The 17,643-nt window shown below is 57.2% G+C and overlaps 2 protein-coding genes and 1 pseudogene across 2 annotated transcripts; 2 read left to right on the forward strand and 1 right to left on the reverse strand.

Annotated features, from left to right (window-relative positions):
- Positions 1 to 1,099: 1,099 nt before the first annotated feature.
- Positions 1,100 to 3,277, reverse strand: LOC122476592 (translation initiation factor IF-2-like). Its single transcript, XM_043569471.1, has 3 exons — positions 3,201 to 3,277; positions 2,771 to 2,899; positions 1,100 to 1,709 (listed from the first exon to the last, which is right to left on the reverse strand). Exons 1-3 carry the CDS (start codon positions 3,246 to 3,248, stop codon positions 1,146 to 1,148), a joined length of 741 nt encoding a protein of 246 aa, XP_043425406.1. The 5' UTR covers positions 3,249 to 3,277; the 3' UTR covers positions 1,100 to 1,145.
- Positions 3,278 to 7,250: 3,973 nt separating this feature from the next.
- Positions 7,251 to 8,012, forward strand: LOC122476034 (annotated as a pseudogene).
- Positions 8,013 to 8,927: 915 nt separating this feature from the next.
- Positions 8,928 to 15,701, forward strand: SSR2 (signal sequence receptor subunit 2). The gene is made up of 6 exons (XM_043568211.1): positions 8,928 to 9,023; positions 9,449 to 9,603; positions 10,724 to 10,822; positions 11,454 to 11,562; positions 14,046 to 14,123; positions 15,173 to 15,701. Exons 2-6 carry the CDS (start codon positions 9,449 to 9,451, stop codon positions 15,281 to 15,283), a joined length of 552 nt encoding a protein of 183 aa, XP_043424146.1. The 5' UTR covers positions 8,928 to 9,023; the 3' UTR covers positions 15,284 to 15,701.
- Positions 15,702 to 17,643: the final 1,942 nt, after the last annotated feature.

Raw genomic sequence — 17,643 nt, forward strand, 5'->3', positions numbered from 1 at the left:
TCCCGCTGCAGCAGTGATGGCTCTGGTTTGAGCGCCGGTTTCCGACTTGTTCGTTGGTTGGTTGGTTGCAGTTTTTCTGGACGGAGGGCCGTCCTTTCTCCTTTGTGTTTTTATTTTATGCACTTCGCCATAATGCACTTTGCTGTAATGCACGCGTGCGGCATTTACTGAAGGTAAATCTGTACCGGGAAATACCACAGAGCTCAGTGATTGCTAGAGGTCGCTGTCTGGTCCCCGGGCAGATCCCGCGGCCGGCCAGCACCCACTCCGGGCTCCTTCGGGGCTGCCTGCTCACAGCTCGCAGCCAGTGACCCTGCATCAACCCAGAGCTGCCTTGCTGGGAAAGGTACACCCCCCCCCCCCAACCTCGGGCAGCCCGCAGTGCTGATATGCCTCAAAAGTGCTGCCAATCTTGTGGGCTGACTCTCGCGCCACGGCTCCCTAGACCCCGGCGGGCGGGGAGGAAGACTGAGAAGGCCATTGCCCTGCTCGGCCCTCTTTCTGCCCCGTCCTGCTTCCTCACGGCCTCCGCTTCTAGGGAACCTAACCGAGGCCGGCTGTGTCTCCCCCACCGCAGACATGCCCTCTGGGCCCTCAGCCTGCCGGGCAGGGGCAAGGTGGGGGGCTCTGGAGGGCCAGGCCCCTCTCCTGTTACTCGGGCAAGGAAGGGAAGCCTGAGAGGCCAGGCTTGTTTAGCGGACGGCTGTCGTTAAGGTAGTCTTGTTTGCGAAATGCGAAGCCCAAAGCGTTGCTTTGAGCTGAGAGTCGCTAGAAGAAAAGCAGAACTCTGGAGGGGAAACCCTGTAGCGAGAGGACTCCAGGTCAGTCCCCTCAGGCCTCCGGCCCCTTGCTGTCCTCCTGCTTGGAGCTCCAGTCCTTCCAGGGTTTCAAAAGCCTCGTCACCCCTCCCGAGGCCTCTGCATTAGAGACAGAAATTCAGACGGAGCTGGAAAGGGTGAGAAAGTGTTCAGAGACACGGGGATTTGGGGGGGGGGGGGAGGTGGGGAGGAAGAAAGAGGATGCGCGTTCTTCCGAATCCGTCCATCCGTCCGTCCGTCCGTCCATCCATCATGCAGTCCATCTAGAGACAAACCTGTAATCATCAGGCTAGGGCCTTCCGGGCCCCAAAATAAACTCTGCTTTATTTACATGGGAGCCGGATGATCCTGTCCGTCCTCCTGGTCCCTGGGCGCGCTCCCGGGAGCCTCTTGCGTGCGGTGCTCGCTGGCGGGGCCGGGGCCGAGCCCTCCCTGGGGGGCTCGCCCGCGCCCCCGGCCTCCCCCGCCGCCTCGGCCTCGGAGCCCGCCCCCTACCGCCGCCGCCGGTCGCAGCAGCTGCACAGGTACCGGCGGAAGCCGGCCAGGCTCCAGCGGGACGACTTGGTCTTGGACGTGAGCGTGCTCGGGCTGCTTTCCGAGCTGCCCGGGTGCTCCTGCCGCCGCGGGCGCGTCCGCGAGGACGGGTGGCGCTTCCGCCGCACCCTCGGGGACCGCGCGGCCCGGGGCGGCCCCTCGTTCTCGGCGTCCTCGTCCTCCTCGTCCGCGTCCTCGTCCTTCGCCTTGTCCCTCCTCGGCCGGACGGTGGCGACCTTGCTGCGCTTCCGCCTCTTGGACCGAGGGAGGCCGGGGTCTTCCTCCTTGGGGAATCCGAGAGCAGGGGATGAAGCGCGCTCTCCACTGACCGGTCCCGTTACATACGGGGCTTCGTGTCTGAGGGGGGAAGGGAGGCAGAGAAGCCCTGAGGTCAGAGGCGAGCCCGGGCCGCGGGCGTCGGCGGAAGCCTGCCCCCCGGTGGACGCTCCCGGGCCTCACCGCAGGCTTATCCCAGCGCGCGGTGGACAGCTGGCCTCTTTCCAAGGGTCCCAGGGCAGGTGCCTTCGTTACATACAGACCCACTATGGAAGGCAGATACCAGCCGTCTAAGGACTCTGCTCTGGACCCCCTGGCTGCTCACACTTGGGTGGGGTGGGGGGGGACGGATACGTCTATTATCTTGATTGTGGCGATGGTTTCACGGGTACGTACACGTCCGCACACCAAACGGTGCACTTTCAATGTGAGCAGCTTGGGGCGCCTGGGTGGTTCGGTCGGTGAAGTGTCCCACTCTTGATTGCGGCTCAGGTCATGGTCTCAGGGTTAGTGAGATCAAGCCCCACGTGGGCTCTGCGCTGACAGCCTGCTTGGGATTCTCTCCGTCTCTGCCCCTCTCCCCACTCTCTCTCTTAAAAATTAGCATTTAAATATGAGCGATGTATTGTGTCAGTCACTGCTAACAGAAACAGAGCTAGCATTTAAAGCCTCTCTCAAAGAAACCAAGAGCTAAGTTCCTATACCGAGTGCGTTGCGCGGCACGTAAATGTTGGCCGCCAGCGGCGGAGGCGGTTCTGTGTGATACCTCGGCTCAGACACACAGCTCAGACGCTAGCGTCTCTGCCTCCTGTTTATCCGATCTTGGGAGGGTCACTTAACTTGACTTTGCCTCAGTTTCCTCGTCTGAAAAATAGGTATAATAATAATATCTACCTGATAGGGAGGCAGCGGTAAGTTCTCAGTAAGTAGAAGCTGCAGTTACTCTCAGTGTTGGTGTTTCGTTCTGGAAGGAGTAAATCTGAGCCGCGTTTAGTAAAGATGTGAATTGGAAGGGTGTCGAGAAGATATGGGAGGTTGCCGCAAGACCGCCTAGAGGAGGTCAGTGAGGTAAATGGCCCGTGTGGTAGCGGGGCCCGGGGTGCGGGACCCCAGGGGAGGGGGGCCCGGGGTGCGGTACTCACGCTGGTCAGCTCCTGGCTCCCTTGGTAGCCCACATCATCTGTGAGGTTGTAGATGGATGTCAAGGATACATCAAAGGTGCTTAAGGAGGGATCTTCTGCCCCTGCAGCTCCCCAAGCTTCTCTGGCCTCCTGAGGAGAGAAGGAGAAGCCAGTTAGGAGGCCGAAGCTCTCGGGGCGCCTGGGGGGCTCAGTCGGTTAAGCGTCCACCTCTTGGTTTCCGCTAAGGTCGTGATCTCACAGTTCGTGAGTTTGAGCCCTGAGTCTGGCTCTGTGCCGACGGCTCAGAGCCTGAATGGGATTCTCTCTCTCTCTCTCTCTCTCTGCCCCCCACTTTTTTTTTTTTTACAAAAAAGAGGGAGTAGCTCACACCAGGCAGGACTGCCAGGATCAGCCGTCCTGGCTCCTGCCTCTGCCCCAGCCTGCCCCTTACTTTGGGGTTGGGAGATAAGGACACGTGTTCTTTTTTCTTCATGATCATAAAGTTCTGCGATCACTGATGTGATGAGGCTCTGGCGTGTCCGCCCCCCCCCCCCAATTCTTTAGTGTTCGTGTCCTCACAGAAGTGGTTGTCATGGCAATGGGAGGGTGGGGTCCGGGCCCCTGGGGGTCCTGGGAGGGCTCCTGTGAGGTGCTGAGACAGCACCCTTGCACACACACAGACCCCTACTTCACTTCTCAGCCGGAGGGGGCTGCAGGCCTCACTCCCCAACCCCCACCACGGTGAGCAGGAGGAGGACTGGCCTTAGGGAGGGAGACCGCGGTCGAAACCTGAAAATAGGATAGAACCTCAAAGGGCATCAAGACGCGGCTCGTGTAGACTCTGGAATCCACCCTGGACTCCGCCTTTGCTGGAGAGAACTTTAACAAGAGGCAGAAAATAGTCCACCCAAAACTTCGGTGGCCAGGTGCATCTGAGACTTCCAAGGGATCCAAGGACTTAGAAGGGCCCCTTGGTGTTCGTAGGATCCTAGATTCTTCCGAAAGTCATACAGGGCATTTTGGAGAAAACTGATTACGGACTCCGCATCAGAAAATAGTATATTATGTCAGTGTCAAACTTCGTGGGCGTGATAATGTTACTGTGGTTATGGAAGACAATGTTCTTGTTCTTGGCCGGCACTGGGGTGTGCTCAGAGAGGGGGTCTAAGACACCCTTCAGGATTTCTGCTCACCCAGTGCCAACCTGGCTTGCAGAACCAAGAACTGACGTTGAGTAGCTAGGAAGAAGTGATTGGCCTCGCAGAGCCCAGCCAAGTCCCCTGTGGCTCCAGAGGCGGGAAAGTAGAGGGAGGGAAAGGGGGAGGGGCACTATGGGGGGAGGGAGGAGCCTCTGGCTAAGACTGAGGGTGTGGCCTTGCTAGGGGTGTGGCTATGCTTCTAGGAACCCACAGCCTGAGAGAGCATCGAATGTCTTAGTGGATGCCAAGGAGGAAAAGTATTGATACCCAAGCACCGTGCCTCTGGCACAACAGGAGACCTCTAGAAAATTAGAGACGCCTCTGGAGACAATGGCTGGGGAGCCCCTACACTAACAGAGATTAAGGGCCTGCTACTGTGTAGAAAAAGGGACTGGAAGTAGAAACTAGGTTTGATTACAGAAAAATAAGGTAGTTAACATTTCTTGGACATCTCAGCATTTATCCTGACATTTATATTCGTTATTTCAGAATTTGATTTTTTTTCTATGAGAATATAAACACGTATTACTTACGTAAACTAAAAATGAGTTTATTGGGGCACCTGGGTGGTTCAGTCGGTTGACCTGGGCTCAGGGCATGATCTCATGGCTCATGAGTTCGAGCCCCACGTCGGACTCTGTGCTGACAGCTCAGAGCCTGGAGCCTGCTTCGGATTCTGTGTCTCCTCTCTCTGCACCTCCCCCTGCTCACACTCTGTCTCTCTCTCTCAAAATAAATAAACATCAAAAATATGAATTTATCGCGCACGATTCCATTTAGATGGGGTACGTAGAGTAGTCGGATTCATGGAAACAGAAAGCAGTGATGGTTGCCAGGGGGTGGCGGGAGACAGGAATGGGCATTATTGTTAAATGGGTACAGATTTCAGTTCGAGACGTTGACAAATTTCCGGAGACGGATGGTGATGTGGTCACATAACGACGTGAATGTGTTTAACGCCAGTGAACCGTACACTTTAAGTGGTTAAAAACGGCAGGTTCCATGTTGGAGATATATTTACCGCAATAAAAAATGAACCCGGAAAAAGAGAAATGTGGCAGAATTACAGTCATAGCTGTGATTCTGGATGCTTCTTGAAAACTGGCATGGCTCGCTCACAGAAGGCCCCTCCCGCCCGTTTATGAGCTCCCGGGTTGGGCAGCAAGGCTCTATTGCTGGACACCTGCCTGGCCACCAGCCAAAAAGCAGCTTGCCACTTCCTCCTCCGCTTCGCCACACACTACCTTGGTCGCCCTCTTGTTACAGATCCCAAAAGAGAGCTCGGTGGGCAGCTTGGGCTCTGTCTTGCACATCGGGAAACAGAGCGTGAAACCCGTGACACAGAGGAGACACCTAGGCAGCCTCACGTGGGCTCGGCAAGCCTCTCCGTTCTGGGCACCCGGGTCCCTGCACGTCTAACAAGGCTCTACGTTGGTTTGGTCTTCCTTCGAGGAGGGCAGGCAGCAACTGTATTCTTCCGGAAGTCTTTCAACAGAAACGTTTCCCTCAGCAACTGATTGCCAGAGTCTTCTAGTCAGAATAGATTCTAATGGGGAGAAGTAGACAGAGACGATGTGTCTTCACCAACCCACACCTTGTCTTGAGACTTTCCATCCACAGTGGGATGTGCCAGGGTCCCGGGGGGTGAAATGGTCCGTTCACACAATTTCCCAGGTTTTCTCTGGTCCTAGAGAAAGAGAGGACATGGGGTGTGCAATTCCAAGGGGGTTGCGAAGCAGAGTCACTGGACGTAGGTCCCTGTGGTAACCAGTGGATGGGAGTATCCTATTCTGTCACAAGTCGGGTGTCTATTTCCTTCTCAAATGTCCACAGCCCAAAGCACCAAGAGGCGGGATTTCTGAGGCAGAGTCAACTGCCTTTTCAGAGAATATTAGAATTAAAACAAAGCAACGTATTCATCAAAAAGACGCAGTGAGGGGCACCTGGGTGGCTCGGTCGGTTAAGCGTCCGACCTCAGGTCAGGTCATGATCTCACGGTTCATGGGTTCGAGCCCCGTGTCAGGCTCTGTGCTGACAGCTGGGAGCCTGGAGCCTGCTTCGGACTCTGTGTCTCCCTCTCTCTCTCCCCCTCCCCGCCCTCCCCGCTACTCTCTCTCTCAAAAATACCCCCCCCCCAAAAAAAAGACACAGTGAAGAGAATGAAAAGACAAACCAAGGACCGGGAAGTCCCACGCTAACCTCCTTCAGAGCACCGAGGGCAGCGCCACGAACCTGTCCTCCTCCCCGCCAACCCCCTGCAGTTTCAAACTCTTCCACATCAAGTGTGCCTTGTGTCTTATACGTGTTTGTTCACCCAGAAACTCGCATAGGGCTGGTGATCGTAAGTGGTCAATAAAAGTGATTTTGGGGGGGGGGCAAAAACTTGCACTGATCAAAAGCCTGAAAGTGAGAAAGTGGACAAGTGAGAGCGGTCTGTGTGGCTAAAGAAGAGAGGGTGGTGGGTAGTGGCGACAGTGAAAGGTCTTGACTGTCAGACCAGGGAATTTCATTCCACGGACAATGGGAAGCCGCTGATTTGTTGTTTTGTTTGTTTATTCTCTCGTTTGGGTGCTTGACATTGAATTTGCCGTCTCATTCCAGCCTTGGGTATATTTCACCCCATAGCTAGGTTCCAACCTCTTTGGGGGCAGACACCAGGCCCTAACTCTGTACTTCCCACCATGGCCGTCACAGTGCTTGACTGACGTATGACAGGTGCTCAGTAAATGAGTGCCCGGTGTATCGGTGAAGGACCCAGTGGCTCAGCTGGGGGGGCAGAGGCCGAAGGGGCCACATAAACATGGAGCCTTTTCTCTTCTGAACCCAGAGCGGCTCTTCGGCAGGGTATCTAGACTGCGCATGGGGAAGATATACTCCTCCTGTGTGCAGCTGAGTCTGAGAAACAAAAGCACCCACACTTCCCATGACTCCAATCCTGGAGAAATGCTCTGGGAAGGAATAAGAATTCCCGCAATCAGCAATCGGCACCTCCTTTGTGCTCGGGATCGCCGCAGGACGTTTGGATAAGTGTACCCCGGAGAAATAGCACCTACGACTAAGGCAGCTTTTGCGGGCCAGAAACAATTGGGGGGAAACATTAAACTGGGGTACTGTGAAAAAGCAGTGTAGTCTGGCAAAGTCAAGGGAGGCTTCTAGGGAGGAGGGGGGGGAATGGGAGGGTGAGGGGGGTGGGGGGGCGGGGACTGGAACATGGCCCTGACCCATAGGTTGGATATGGATAAGACAAGAGCGGATTGGCCTTACAGACAACACCACCCGGGAACCGCCCATGCCCCCCGGCTATGGTCAACGCCACCTTGTTCTTCAACATCGCCATGGACGGCGAGCCCTTGGGCCGTGTCTCCTTTGAGCTGTTTGCAGACAAATTTCCCAAAACAGCAGAGAACTTTCATGCTCTGAGCACCACGGAGAAGGGATTTGGTTTCAAAGCTTCCTGCTGTCACAGGATTATTCTGGGATCTATGTGCCAGGGTGGTGACGTCACACGCCATAATGGCACTGGCGGCCAGTCCATCTATGGGGAGAAATCTGATGATGAGAATTTCATCCCGAAGCACACAGGTCCTGGCATCCTGTCCGTGGCACATGCCGGACCCAACACGAACGGTTCCGTCTTTCATCCGCACCGCCAAGTCCAAGTGGTTGGACGGCAAGCACATCGTGTTTGGCAATGTGACCGAGGGCATGAACGTCGTGGAAGCCATGAGTGCTTTGGGTCCAGGAGCCGCAAGAAGATGACCAGTGCTGACTGTGGACAAATCGAATACATTTGACTTGTATTTGGTCTTAACTACAGGAACATTCCTTGTGTAGCTCTGGAGAGCACTCCTCTGCCCCCATCTGCTTGCATATATAATCTTTGTGCTCCCCCTGCAGTTCCGGGGTCCCGGGTTTTCCTTGCCCACCCCCCACCCCGACTAGCTGGATTGCAGAGTGAAGTTTATGATCATGAAATAAAAGTGAAACAACAACAACAAAGAGCAGATTGGAGGGTGTGTGTAGAGAAGTTGTCATTCATTCCTGGAGTCCCCACTGTGCTCAGGCATCCCGCTAAGCAGTGGAAAACAGAAACCTGTCCTCAAGGAGCTCTAGTGTGGGAGGTGGAAGTGGAGGGGAGGCTAAAACAAACACAGGAAATGTGTATTATTCCACAAGAGTGTTAAGTCCCAGAAAGTAGAAGTCTCAGTCCTGTTTGTCACTGTATCCTCGGTACCTAGAACAGTGCAGGCACGAATCTGGGGCTCAATAAATGCATGCTGAATGAAGAAATGCTGCCGTGGAGATACAGAATAATAGTAATGTTGACAGTTACCATTTACTAAGCACATACTTGTGCTAGAAAACGTGCTCAGATACATAATCTTATTGGACCTCCAGCATTTGGAGAGTGCTGGAATTATCTCATTTTACAGATCTGAGAACCAAGGCTTTACAGAAATGACGCCTGCCTCCAGGTTACGTAGCCCGTGAGCGGCAGACACCGAATTCACGACCGCAGAACCCCACAGGCTGCCTTGTCCCGAACGCTGTTTGGGGGCGTCTGTCTGGCAGCTGATGGAAAAGTGCAGGGAGAGACCCGAGACAGGGCGGCCACCGCAAGGACACAGCGAACAGTAAGGCGCACGAGCCGAAGCGGTCGCGGTGGCGCCGGCGAAGAAAGGATTGCTGTTCTGGCACCTCGAAGCTCGGGGCTTGGCGACTTCCTGGATGCAGGACCTCGTTTGTCGCCTGGAAGTAGAAAGGATGACGGTAGCCCCGAGAGAAAGAGCTTTCCCCTGGATCCTAGCTCGCCGGTGCGCCGACCCCGCCTCCAGCACTGCGGGGTCCGCAGGGCACTGGCCGCCGCGGCCCCTGGAGGTACCGCAGCCCGGCTCGCGTTCCGGGCGCGCGCGGGCGCCGCAGAGCCGGGGGCGGGGCCTGGCCGCGAACTACAATTCCCAGGGGGCATCGCGCGGAACACCGCCGTTTTCGGCTGAGCTCACTTCCGGCCTCCGGGCTGCTGACTCTCTCTTCCGGTCTTGGTGGCCCCCCGAGAGGCCCGTGGGGTGCGCACGGTGAGCGCCGAGCCCTGGGGGGCGCGGAGGCGTGGGTGGCGGCGGCCGGGCGCTCGGTCACCGCGGGCGCGGGAGAGGCGCGCCGGCGGGAGACGTGGCTTCCTGGCGACAGGGGGCGCACCGAGCGGGCCGGGCCGGGTCGGAGGGACCCCGAAAGGGATGTGGGCCAGGAGGAGCGGGGCCCCGGGGAGGGGTGTAGGGAGAACCCCTCGAGCGTGCGCGGAAACCCGTGGGGCCGGGCGGAGGAGGGGGCGGCGGGGTCTCCGGGGCGGACAGGCAGCCTGGCGGCGGGGTCCGCGCTGGTGGCTGATGGGGAAGGGGCTGCGGCCCTGGCGAGCTGGACTTGCCGAGGGACCTCTGCCGGGAAGATCGTGGCGCCCTTACGTGCGTGGGTCGCCCGCCCCGCTCGGCGTTTCTCTCCGCAGATGAGGCTGCTGGCGGCCGTGCTGTTGGCTCTGCTTGCGGTCAGTCGGGCGGAGGAAGGAGCCCGGCTGCTGGCCTCCAAATCGCTGCTGAACAGATACGCCGTGGAGGGGCGAGACCTGACCTTACAGTACAACATCTACAATGTTGGCTCGAGGTGAGGCGGCCCGGGGCGCATGGGGGGACTTCTCGGGGTTCTCAGGTTTCACGGCTGGGACCAGAGACCGGCACAGCGAGCGGATGTTCTGGACCCGCTTTCACGTGAGGTACCGGGGCCATCGGCCACTTTGTTGAGTCGGGAGAATTTCTGAGTGGGGAGGAGCAAGAACTAGGGTCAAACCAGGAGAGGAAGATGCGAAGGCAGAACGAACCCACGTGATCCTTTGCTACCTTGGGGGCGTTCAGGGTTCAGCACGTTGCTCCCTTTCTTTAACTTTATTCGCTGTGGTTTTTTCTTCCTCACGAGCCTTAGCCTTCTTCCCTGTGTACATACACACAGACACACGGCAGTTGGGGCAAGAATGAAGTTAGGCCTGTGCCTTCCCGGATATTTGGTGCTTCTTAGCCATAGAATCCAGTCCTTGACCGAGATTCTTTAGTGCGACGAAGCCAAGTTTCGGTGTGATTCCCATCTGTCTTCTGTATTTCTGATATTTTAGGACAAGCAGGCAGATTTAATTGCTGATCACTTTTTTGGTTAAAGATTTTGTTTTTTATGTTTGTTTTAATTCATTTTGAGAGAGAGACGGAGCGCGAGCAGGGGAGGGACAGCAAGAGGCGGAGAGAGAATCCCAAGCAGGCTCCCTGCTGTCAGTGCAGACACAAGGGCTCCATGCCACCCACTGTGAGATCCTGACCTGAGCCGAAACCAAGAGTCAGACGCTTAACCAACTGAGCCACCCAGGCACCCCTGATTGCTCCTTTTTTTTTTTTTTACGGTGTTTTTTTTTTTTTAATATGAAATTTATTGTCAGATTGGTTTCCATACAACACCCGGTGCTCATCCCCACAGGTGCCCTCCTCAGTGCCCATTACCCACTTTCCCCTCCCCCCACCCCCCCATCAATCCTCAGTGTATTCTCAGTATTTAAGAGTCTCTTATGCTTTGCCTTTAAGGTTTTGTTTTTAAGTAATCTCTCCACCCAACATGGAGGTTCGAACTCACAACCCTAAGATCAGGAGTCTCAGGCTCTACCAACTGAGCCAGCCAAGCACCCTAATCATTGATTAACTTTGTATCTGTTACATACTAACCACTTTGGTCCCTCCACTTACAGCGCTGCATTAGATGTGGAGTTATCCGACGACTCCTTCCCTCCGGAGGACTTTGGCATTGTCTCCGGAATGCTCAATGTCAAATGGGACCGGATCGCCCCGTATCCTCTTGGCGCCGGGTGACAGAGGCTGGGGGCAGGGGTGGGGGCTGTGGGTGTTGGGGATGACACGAACACATTGCCGCGGTGAGGTCCCTTCAAACGGTCTGTCTGGCTGTGTGTGGCCATTTGTCCATCACCTCCCTGGATAGGATGGGACGAGAGGAAACTGAGTGTGAGTTAGTGTGGACTTGAGAAAGGAGCTTCCTAAAGTTTGGGTTATGAGGCCCTGTGACATACAATAAGGGAAGGCGTGGACGCTTAGATTTTCTGGTCAGGGTGAGTGTTCTCCTTGGGGTTTTCTTGTTCTTACTCTGTGCTTTCAGCCTTCCTTCGGGTAGTCACTGGCGGTTTCTGTGAGAGTGGCTGGTGTCCCATCCGTAGTACATGTTCCTTCAGAAACCTCTGTGCTGGGTACTCGTGAAGAAGCTGGACGTTGAGTGTGCCAGGGACCCGTATGACCCCACACGTTTCGGGCTTAGGAAGAGGTCTGCGTGAGCGTCATCGCGGGGTATTGCGGGCGGAAATCGCCGTGGGTCGGCCGCTCCCTTTGTGAAGGGTGCATTTAGTCCGCAGGCGGAAAGGATGTTACGACACCAGCCTCCTTTTCTTCCTTCCTTAACTGTCCGCCCAGCGCTAGCAACGTCTCCCACACGGTGGTCCTGCGTCCTCTCAAGGCCGGCTACTTCAACTTCACCTCGGCCACCGTTACTTACCTGGCCCAGGAGGACGGGCCTGTCGTGGTGAGTGGCCCGGACCTTAGCTGATGCGGCCTAGGTCTGCTTCCCTTTGAAAACTCTTGCAGGAAACCTCCAGGGCGTTTCCTCACTAAATTCCGAGGAAGGTAAGAAGGACCAGAAGCTGGGGCGCCTGGGTGGCTCAGTCGGTTGAGCGTCCTCATGATCTCACGGTTCATGGGTTTGAGCCCCGCGTCGGGCTCTGTGCTGACGGCTCAGAGCCTGGAGCCTGCTCGGGATTCTGTGTCTCCCTCTCTCTCTGCCCCTCCCCTGCTTGCACTCTGCCTCTCTCTCTCTCTGAAAAATAAGTTCATTAAAAAAGAAAAAAAAGAAAAAAAGAAGAAGGACCAGAAGCTGGGCATGTTGTCCTTAGGAAGGAATGTGTTTCAAGTTATAAAGATCCAGAATAGAGCGGTTGAAATGGTGGGAGGGGAGCCCCGTAGCCTTCCCTCCGCTCCACGCCTACTGCTTGGCTTTAACCTGGGACACGTCATTTGACGCCCAGTTTATCGTTGTCCTCGTCCTTCCCATCCGGGCCCCAGGGCACCGGCAGATCACTCCTGGTCTCTGCCGTTGCCGGCCCTTTCCCTTGCTTGGAAGATGCCTGCCGCATGCGCCCTGGTGGTGCAGCCAGACGCTCTCTGCCTCCGGCTTTCCTTCTGGCACGTTCTGCCCACAGACCCTTCGCCCTAATGAGACCAAGCTCCTCCCCGCCCTCCCTGCCCTCTCTCATTCTTTCTGTTTGAAGTGTCCCCCGTCCCCCGCTTCAGCTTCCACCCTCCCCAGGCCCAGCCGTGGGCCGCAGCCCTGGTGTCTGTCTCCTGCTTTTACGCCTCGTGCTTTTTTCCTCCTCGCTCTTCGAGCAGACGTTCGCCGACCGCGTGTAAACTTCAGTAGCTCGCGCAGTCTGGGCCACCGGAAGGAACGCCGATCTCTGCCGTCTCAGTGCTTCTTACTTGTTGGTCTCGAGCCATCCCCACCCCCAGCTTACCCAGTGGCCCCTTGCGGGCCACGGACCTCGTCTTGGATGTCTCTCCGTTTCTCCCATGTAGTAGGAAGTCAGTAGTAAACATTCCTTCGGTGGGTTGATGAAAAGGTCAGCAGACATTTATTGTGCCCTGGTGGTGCGCTAAGACCTGGGGACACCGAGAAGATTGGGACACTGTCCTGGTCCTCAGAATGCTCAGGCCTTGAATTTATGAAGGCCTCTGACGAGACCGTACAAGCGGCCCGTAGGCTACGTGGTGAGTGCACAGTAGGACGGAGACTTCACGGAGTCAGCCGTGGAATGAAACCTAAGATTCTCTGAGCCTCGCTGCGCTTTTTTGAATTTTTTTTTTTTTCAACGTTTATTTGTTTATTTGGGACAGAGAGAGACAGAGCATGAACGGGGGAGGGGCAGAGAGAGAGGGAGACACAGAATCGGAAACAGGCTCCAGGCTCTGAGCCATCAGCCCAGAGCCCGACGCGGGGCTCGAACTCCCGGACCGCGAGATCGTGACCTGGCTGAAGTCGGACGCTTAACCGACTGTGCCACCCAGGCGCCCCTTGAATTTTTTTAATAAACCACGTGGAACCAGGCTCTTGTAACCATGGCTCAGCTCTCACATCTTGTGTCCTTTCTGTTTTCAGAACCTACTGTGGGACTCTGGTTCTACCTGGTATTTGAAAAAAAAATTTTTTTTTTAACGTTTTTATTTATTTTTGGGACAGAGAGAGACAGAGCATGAACGGGGGAGGGGCACAGAGAGAGGGAGACACAGAATCGGAAACAGGCTCCAGGCTCCGAGCCATCAGCCCAGAGCCTGACGCGGGGCTCGAACTCACGGACCGCGAGATCGTGACCTGGCTGAAGTCGGACGCTCAACCGACTGCGCCACCCAGGCGCCCCTCTACCTGGTATTTGATAGGTTAAAAGACACGAGATCAAAGGCTCGCTGCCCCTGTAGGGCGAGCTTGTTTGCAGGGCTCGGCCTGCTTTCCAGGCAGGAATGCGGGCAGCCCCAGCCCCCCTTCCAGCGTGCCCTTGGGTGGGGCCTCGTGCTTTTCAGAGTCCTTCTCGTTACTTCGTTTGAGCCTCGTGTCACTTGTGAGTATGGAAGCGTATTTCCACTTGAGGAACGGGGGAGCGGTTGCCAAGGGCAAGCCGTTCCATCACCCGCCTCGCCCTGCGGGGGGCTGGTGGGCCTCTCTTTCCGAGCTGGAGACGCCTGAGGAGGGAGGACTGGCTCCGATCGCGGCTGCACAGCTGGCCCCTGTTTAGAAAAGGCCCCTCGGGTGTCTCCTGGCCCCTGATTTACTCCTCTTTGCGACACCCTGAGAATCCTCCAACTCTGTCCAGTCCGGAAGCTTTTCCGCGTCTTCTTGAAGCTGTCTTGAGCCTCCGCGCCCCGAGCGTCTCTCCGCTGAGGATTGGGGTGGGCGGGACTGCGCCCCCCTCACGTGAGAAGAACTGGATCTGCCCTGATGCCCTTCTTTTCTCCTTCCAGGTTGGCTTCACCAGCGCCCCTGGACAGGGGGGCATCCTGGCTCAGCGGGAGTTTGATCGAAGATTCTCCCCCCATTTTGTAAGCTCTGCCGAGTCCCCGTACCATTCCCCAGGGACAGGGACGCCCTCTGGCTCTGGGAGCTGTTGGTCCCCTTAGAAGATTTGTGTAGTTCGTGGCTTCTCATCATACCTGTGTTTTTTGGTGTCTGACGCAGCCAGCCAGCAAATGTCCTATGTTCCCGCGGTGCCGGCAGTGAGATCGCAATTGCCCGAGCCGCATGCCTGCCCTTTTTCTCTACTCAGCCTCGAGTGGAGTCCCCTCTTGGAGTCCTGGGTCTCTTTTGAGGCTTAAAAGAGTATCTTAGATTCAGAGAGTTGCAGCGCACTGGGCAGGCCAAGGAGCGCTGTGGTGGTCTGGTCTCAGAGAGCGTTCTTTGGAGACAGGCCAACTGAGGAAATTCACGTGTGTATTTATTCAGTGAATAATCGTGAAGTTCCTAATTCTGCGCTCAGTTCTGTGCTTTGCTTTCAGGAGACGGAGGTGATGGAGACACACGCTCGCTTCCCAGGGGGTAGAGGGCCGTGGGGGACTCAGAACAAGTCCCGGGAGAAACGGGCTGAGACCGAGACCGCAGACAGGGTGTCGGAGCATCTGGCCTAGTCTTCCAGAGTCGGGGAGGGCTTTCAGGGGGAGGTGGTGTTCGACCAGCCAGAGGAGGGAGAGAAGGGCAGGCATCTTGTGTAGGGGGAGTAGCTCAGAGGAAAGAAGAAGGCCTGACAAGCGGGCGTGCAAGGCTGGAGGGCAGAAGGCAAGGGAGAGGAGCGGAAGAGGGGGCTGGAGGTGTGGGCTTGACTGTCCGTGCAGGGCTGGGCGTCACCCCTTGAGACTGTCTGGAAGAGAGAAGCTTCTCTTCGGTCTGGGTCAGGTCAGGTGAGGCCTTGGGCTCCACAGCTCGGAAGACAGGTGGTCCTGTGGTCAGACGAGCCTTTCCGCTAAGGTTCTGCTGAAAGTTTGGGCGGGACTGCTGCCTCTCCCCGTCTCGTCTCGTCATTCGCCACCCCGCCCCTCCCCGGCCCTCCCGTGCCCTGATCCAGACTTGTAAGCAAGGCCCGTGTTGTCCTCCACAGCTGGACTGGGCAGCCTTTGGAGTCATGACGCTTCCGTCCATCGGCATCCCCCTGCTGCTGTGGTACTCCAGCAAGAGGAAATACGACACTCCCAAGACCAAGAAGAACTGAGTGGGGCGGCCACGACCCTCCCTCCCCAGGAGACCCAGGTGCTTTCCGGATGCCGCAGCGGATCTCGAATGCAGTCTCTTCTCCCCTCGCCCCTGCCACCCTCTCCTGGATCCTGTCTGCTCTCGAGCAGAGTGAAGGGCGGGGCCTCCCCTCCATCCTGAAGCCGCACCAACAGGGACGCCTCCTTTGCCTCCAGCCTCAAAGGCCCTCGGGTGCCCACCGTCGAGCCGGGCAGGCGGGCGGGGAGAACTCCGAGGGGTCCAGGAGGGACGCTCAGGAGACTGCGTGGTGCTGCCCACCCAGAAGAGGCTGGAAGACGACGTGAAGGCCGAGGGACCCTCGAAGGCATGCCCGGTCTCTGCTCTGGGTCAGGGAAGCTCTGACCAAATGGGGTTTTCTAATAAAAACTGATGCCACACTGCCGTGTCTGCTCTTCCGTCCCCGGGGTGAGCTTGGGCCCTGGAAGTGCCCGCTCCCGGGTAGGTGAGCCGGGCTCTGCTCCTTGCTGGAGGGGCTGTGGTCCTGTTCCCACAGGGGTGTCTGTCCCCTTTGAACACCTTTGCTTTCGTCCCTTGCTTCCGTCTCTGCTCTCACCACGCCCCACGTGCCGCCCGTAACCTTCCTTGCCTGTGAGCTCCTCTCCGCGGCCAGAGGACGGGGTGAGGGGTGAGCTGAAGGGCGGTCTGCGCGCCAGCAGCTGTTCTCGGGCCCCAGAAGGCATGCTGGTCTCATTTACTCACTGACCGGTCTTGGAAGAGCTTGTTTAATGCCTGGTTCTAGTCCTTTCTCTGTTTAAGAACTAGCTTGCTTTTTCTGTTTAATTATTTAAGTAATCTCCACCCAACACGGGGCTTGAACTCGGGACCCTGAGGTCGAGAGTCCCACGTTCCACCGACTTAGCCAGGCACCCCAAGAACTGGCTTTTCTTCACTCGAATTCCTTTCAGTGTCAGCGGAGCCGCAGCCCTGAGGTGTCCGGAGGCCCGGCCGGTGGAAGGACTTTGGTTCCTGCTGCAGCAGCACAGGGAGAAGCCGCTGTGAGCTGACTCGGGCCAACCCAGGAATGCCGTGGTCCGAGAACAGCCTCCCAGGCAGGAGGGAAACCCAACAAACACCCGCTTTGTTCCCGCCACCAAGTTTCCCAGTTTAGATTCTGCTGGGGGTTGCGGGTGGGGAGCAGGGGGACTGCCCAACCGATTTAACCTTTCCCGGGCCGGTGCGCGCGGGGCCTCTGGGCCCCAGGAAGGATGAAAAGGACGTGGAGACAACGGGAGGCTCCAGATGGGGTAGCCCTCCGGCAGCTCCCCTCCCTCCTGCAGGGGCTGCGGCTCGGACACCCCGGGACTGGCCAGGTCAGAGGGCGAGGAGGCTATATTTGCTTTTGTTCATTGTGTCCCCCCCGGGGGAGACCTGGGACTTGCTCAGGAGAGAGGGGAGAAGCTTGGGGTGAGAACGCGGGTAGGAAGGGAGTGGGGCTGGGTGGCCAGGCATCATCTTGCTCCCTGGGGCTGCAAACTGTTAAGTCTCAGGAGGAGGGAGCGCTGCTTTCTGTCCTGTGGTCTCTGCTGAAGGCAGTGAGGAGCCCACCTGTAGGGGGAGCGGTTCTGGGTCAGAGGAGGGGACTCCCAACTCCTGCAGGTACTGCCTTCCCAGAGGCTGGGGCCTTCTTCCTGCGGAACTGTCCCGGGCCCTCGGCCCTCCTTATGGAGGAGGCTGGGTAGGGGACCCAGGTCTGACGCAGATGACAAGAGCCGCATTGTGAGGGCAGTTAGTGTCACAGGCACCTTGAATGAAGGCCAAAGCCAGACACTTCGTCTGGAGAGATCGGGTTCCCTGGAGTCGGGATGGAATGTGAGCCTCCTGTAAGTGGTGGAATGTTGGAGAAAACAGAGCCTCTGAAACCTACAGAGACTTAGCTGGACCTGCTGGCTTTGGGCTTGAGCCCTCTGAGCTTGAGCAAATGTACGGGGAGACGAGTAGCAGACAGCCCTTCTCCACCCCACGGAGACCACCCCGGGAGGCGTGACCCCGACCCGACTGACCGACCCAGTCAGTGCAGGCACCCGCAAGGGGGAGGGAGAGGAAGCACGTCTTTCCTGAAGACTGGGTACCAGCCGGAGGGGCTCCTCCCGAAAAGGCAACACAGATAGTGACCCAGCTGTCAGCCTGTTCCAGATCCTCTCCACCCCGCTGAGACCCGCCCTCTGCCCGCCCATGTCCTGCAGACTTCCGGCTGGCCCCGGCCCACCCGCAAACCCCGCCCTGGTGCCAGGAGGAGCCAGGTGCCCAGATTTCCACCCACGTTACACACTAGGCCTCGGGACTCCGGCTGAAGAAAGTCCGCGGGGAGCAGGTGTATGA

The sequence above is a fragment of the Prionailurus bengalensis genome, chromosome E4 (assembly GCF_016509475.1).
Source record: "Prionailurus bengalensis isolate Pbe53 chromosome E4, Fcat_Pben_1.1_paternal_pri, whole genome shotgun sequence".
Classification (NCBI taxonomy): Eukaryota; Metazoa; Chordata; class Mammalia; order Carnivora; family Felidae; genus Prionailurus; species Prionailurus bengalensis.

Bases quoted from the DNA above. Each gene is read 5' to 3' on its own strand.
- SSR2 (XM_043568211.1), top strand. From the start codon at position 9,449: ATGAGGCTGCTGGCGGCCGTGCTGTTGGCTCTGCTTGCGGTCAGTCGG. The intron at 9,604-10,723 runs GTGAGGCGGCCC...CTCCACTTACAG, and splicing joins ATCTACAATGTTGGCTCGAG to CGCTGCATTAGATGTGGAGT. The intron at 10,823-11,453 runs GTATCCTCTTGG...CTGTCCGCCCAG, and splicing joins AAATGGGACCGGATCGCCCC to CGCTAGCAACGTCTCCCACA.
- LOC122476592 (XM_043569471.1), bottom strand. From the start codon at position 3,248: ATGATCATGAAGAAAAAAGAACACGTGTCCTTATCTCCCAACCCCAAA. The intron at 2,900-3,200 runs GTAAGGGGCAGG...TTCTCTCCTCAG, and splicing joins CCTTATCTCCCAACCCCAAA to GAGGCCAGAGAAGCTTGGGG. The intron at 1,710-2,770 runs GTGAGTACCGCA...TTCCCCCCTCAG, and splicing joins GGAGCCAGGAGCTGACCAGC to ACACGAAGCCCCGTATGTAA.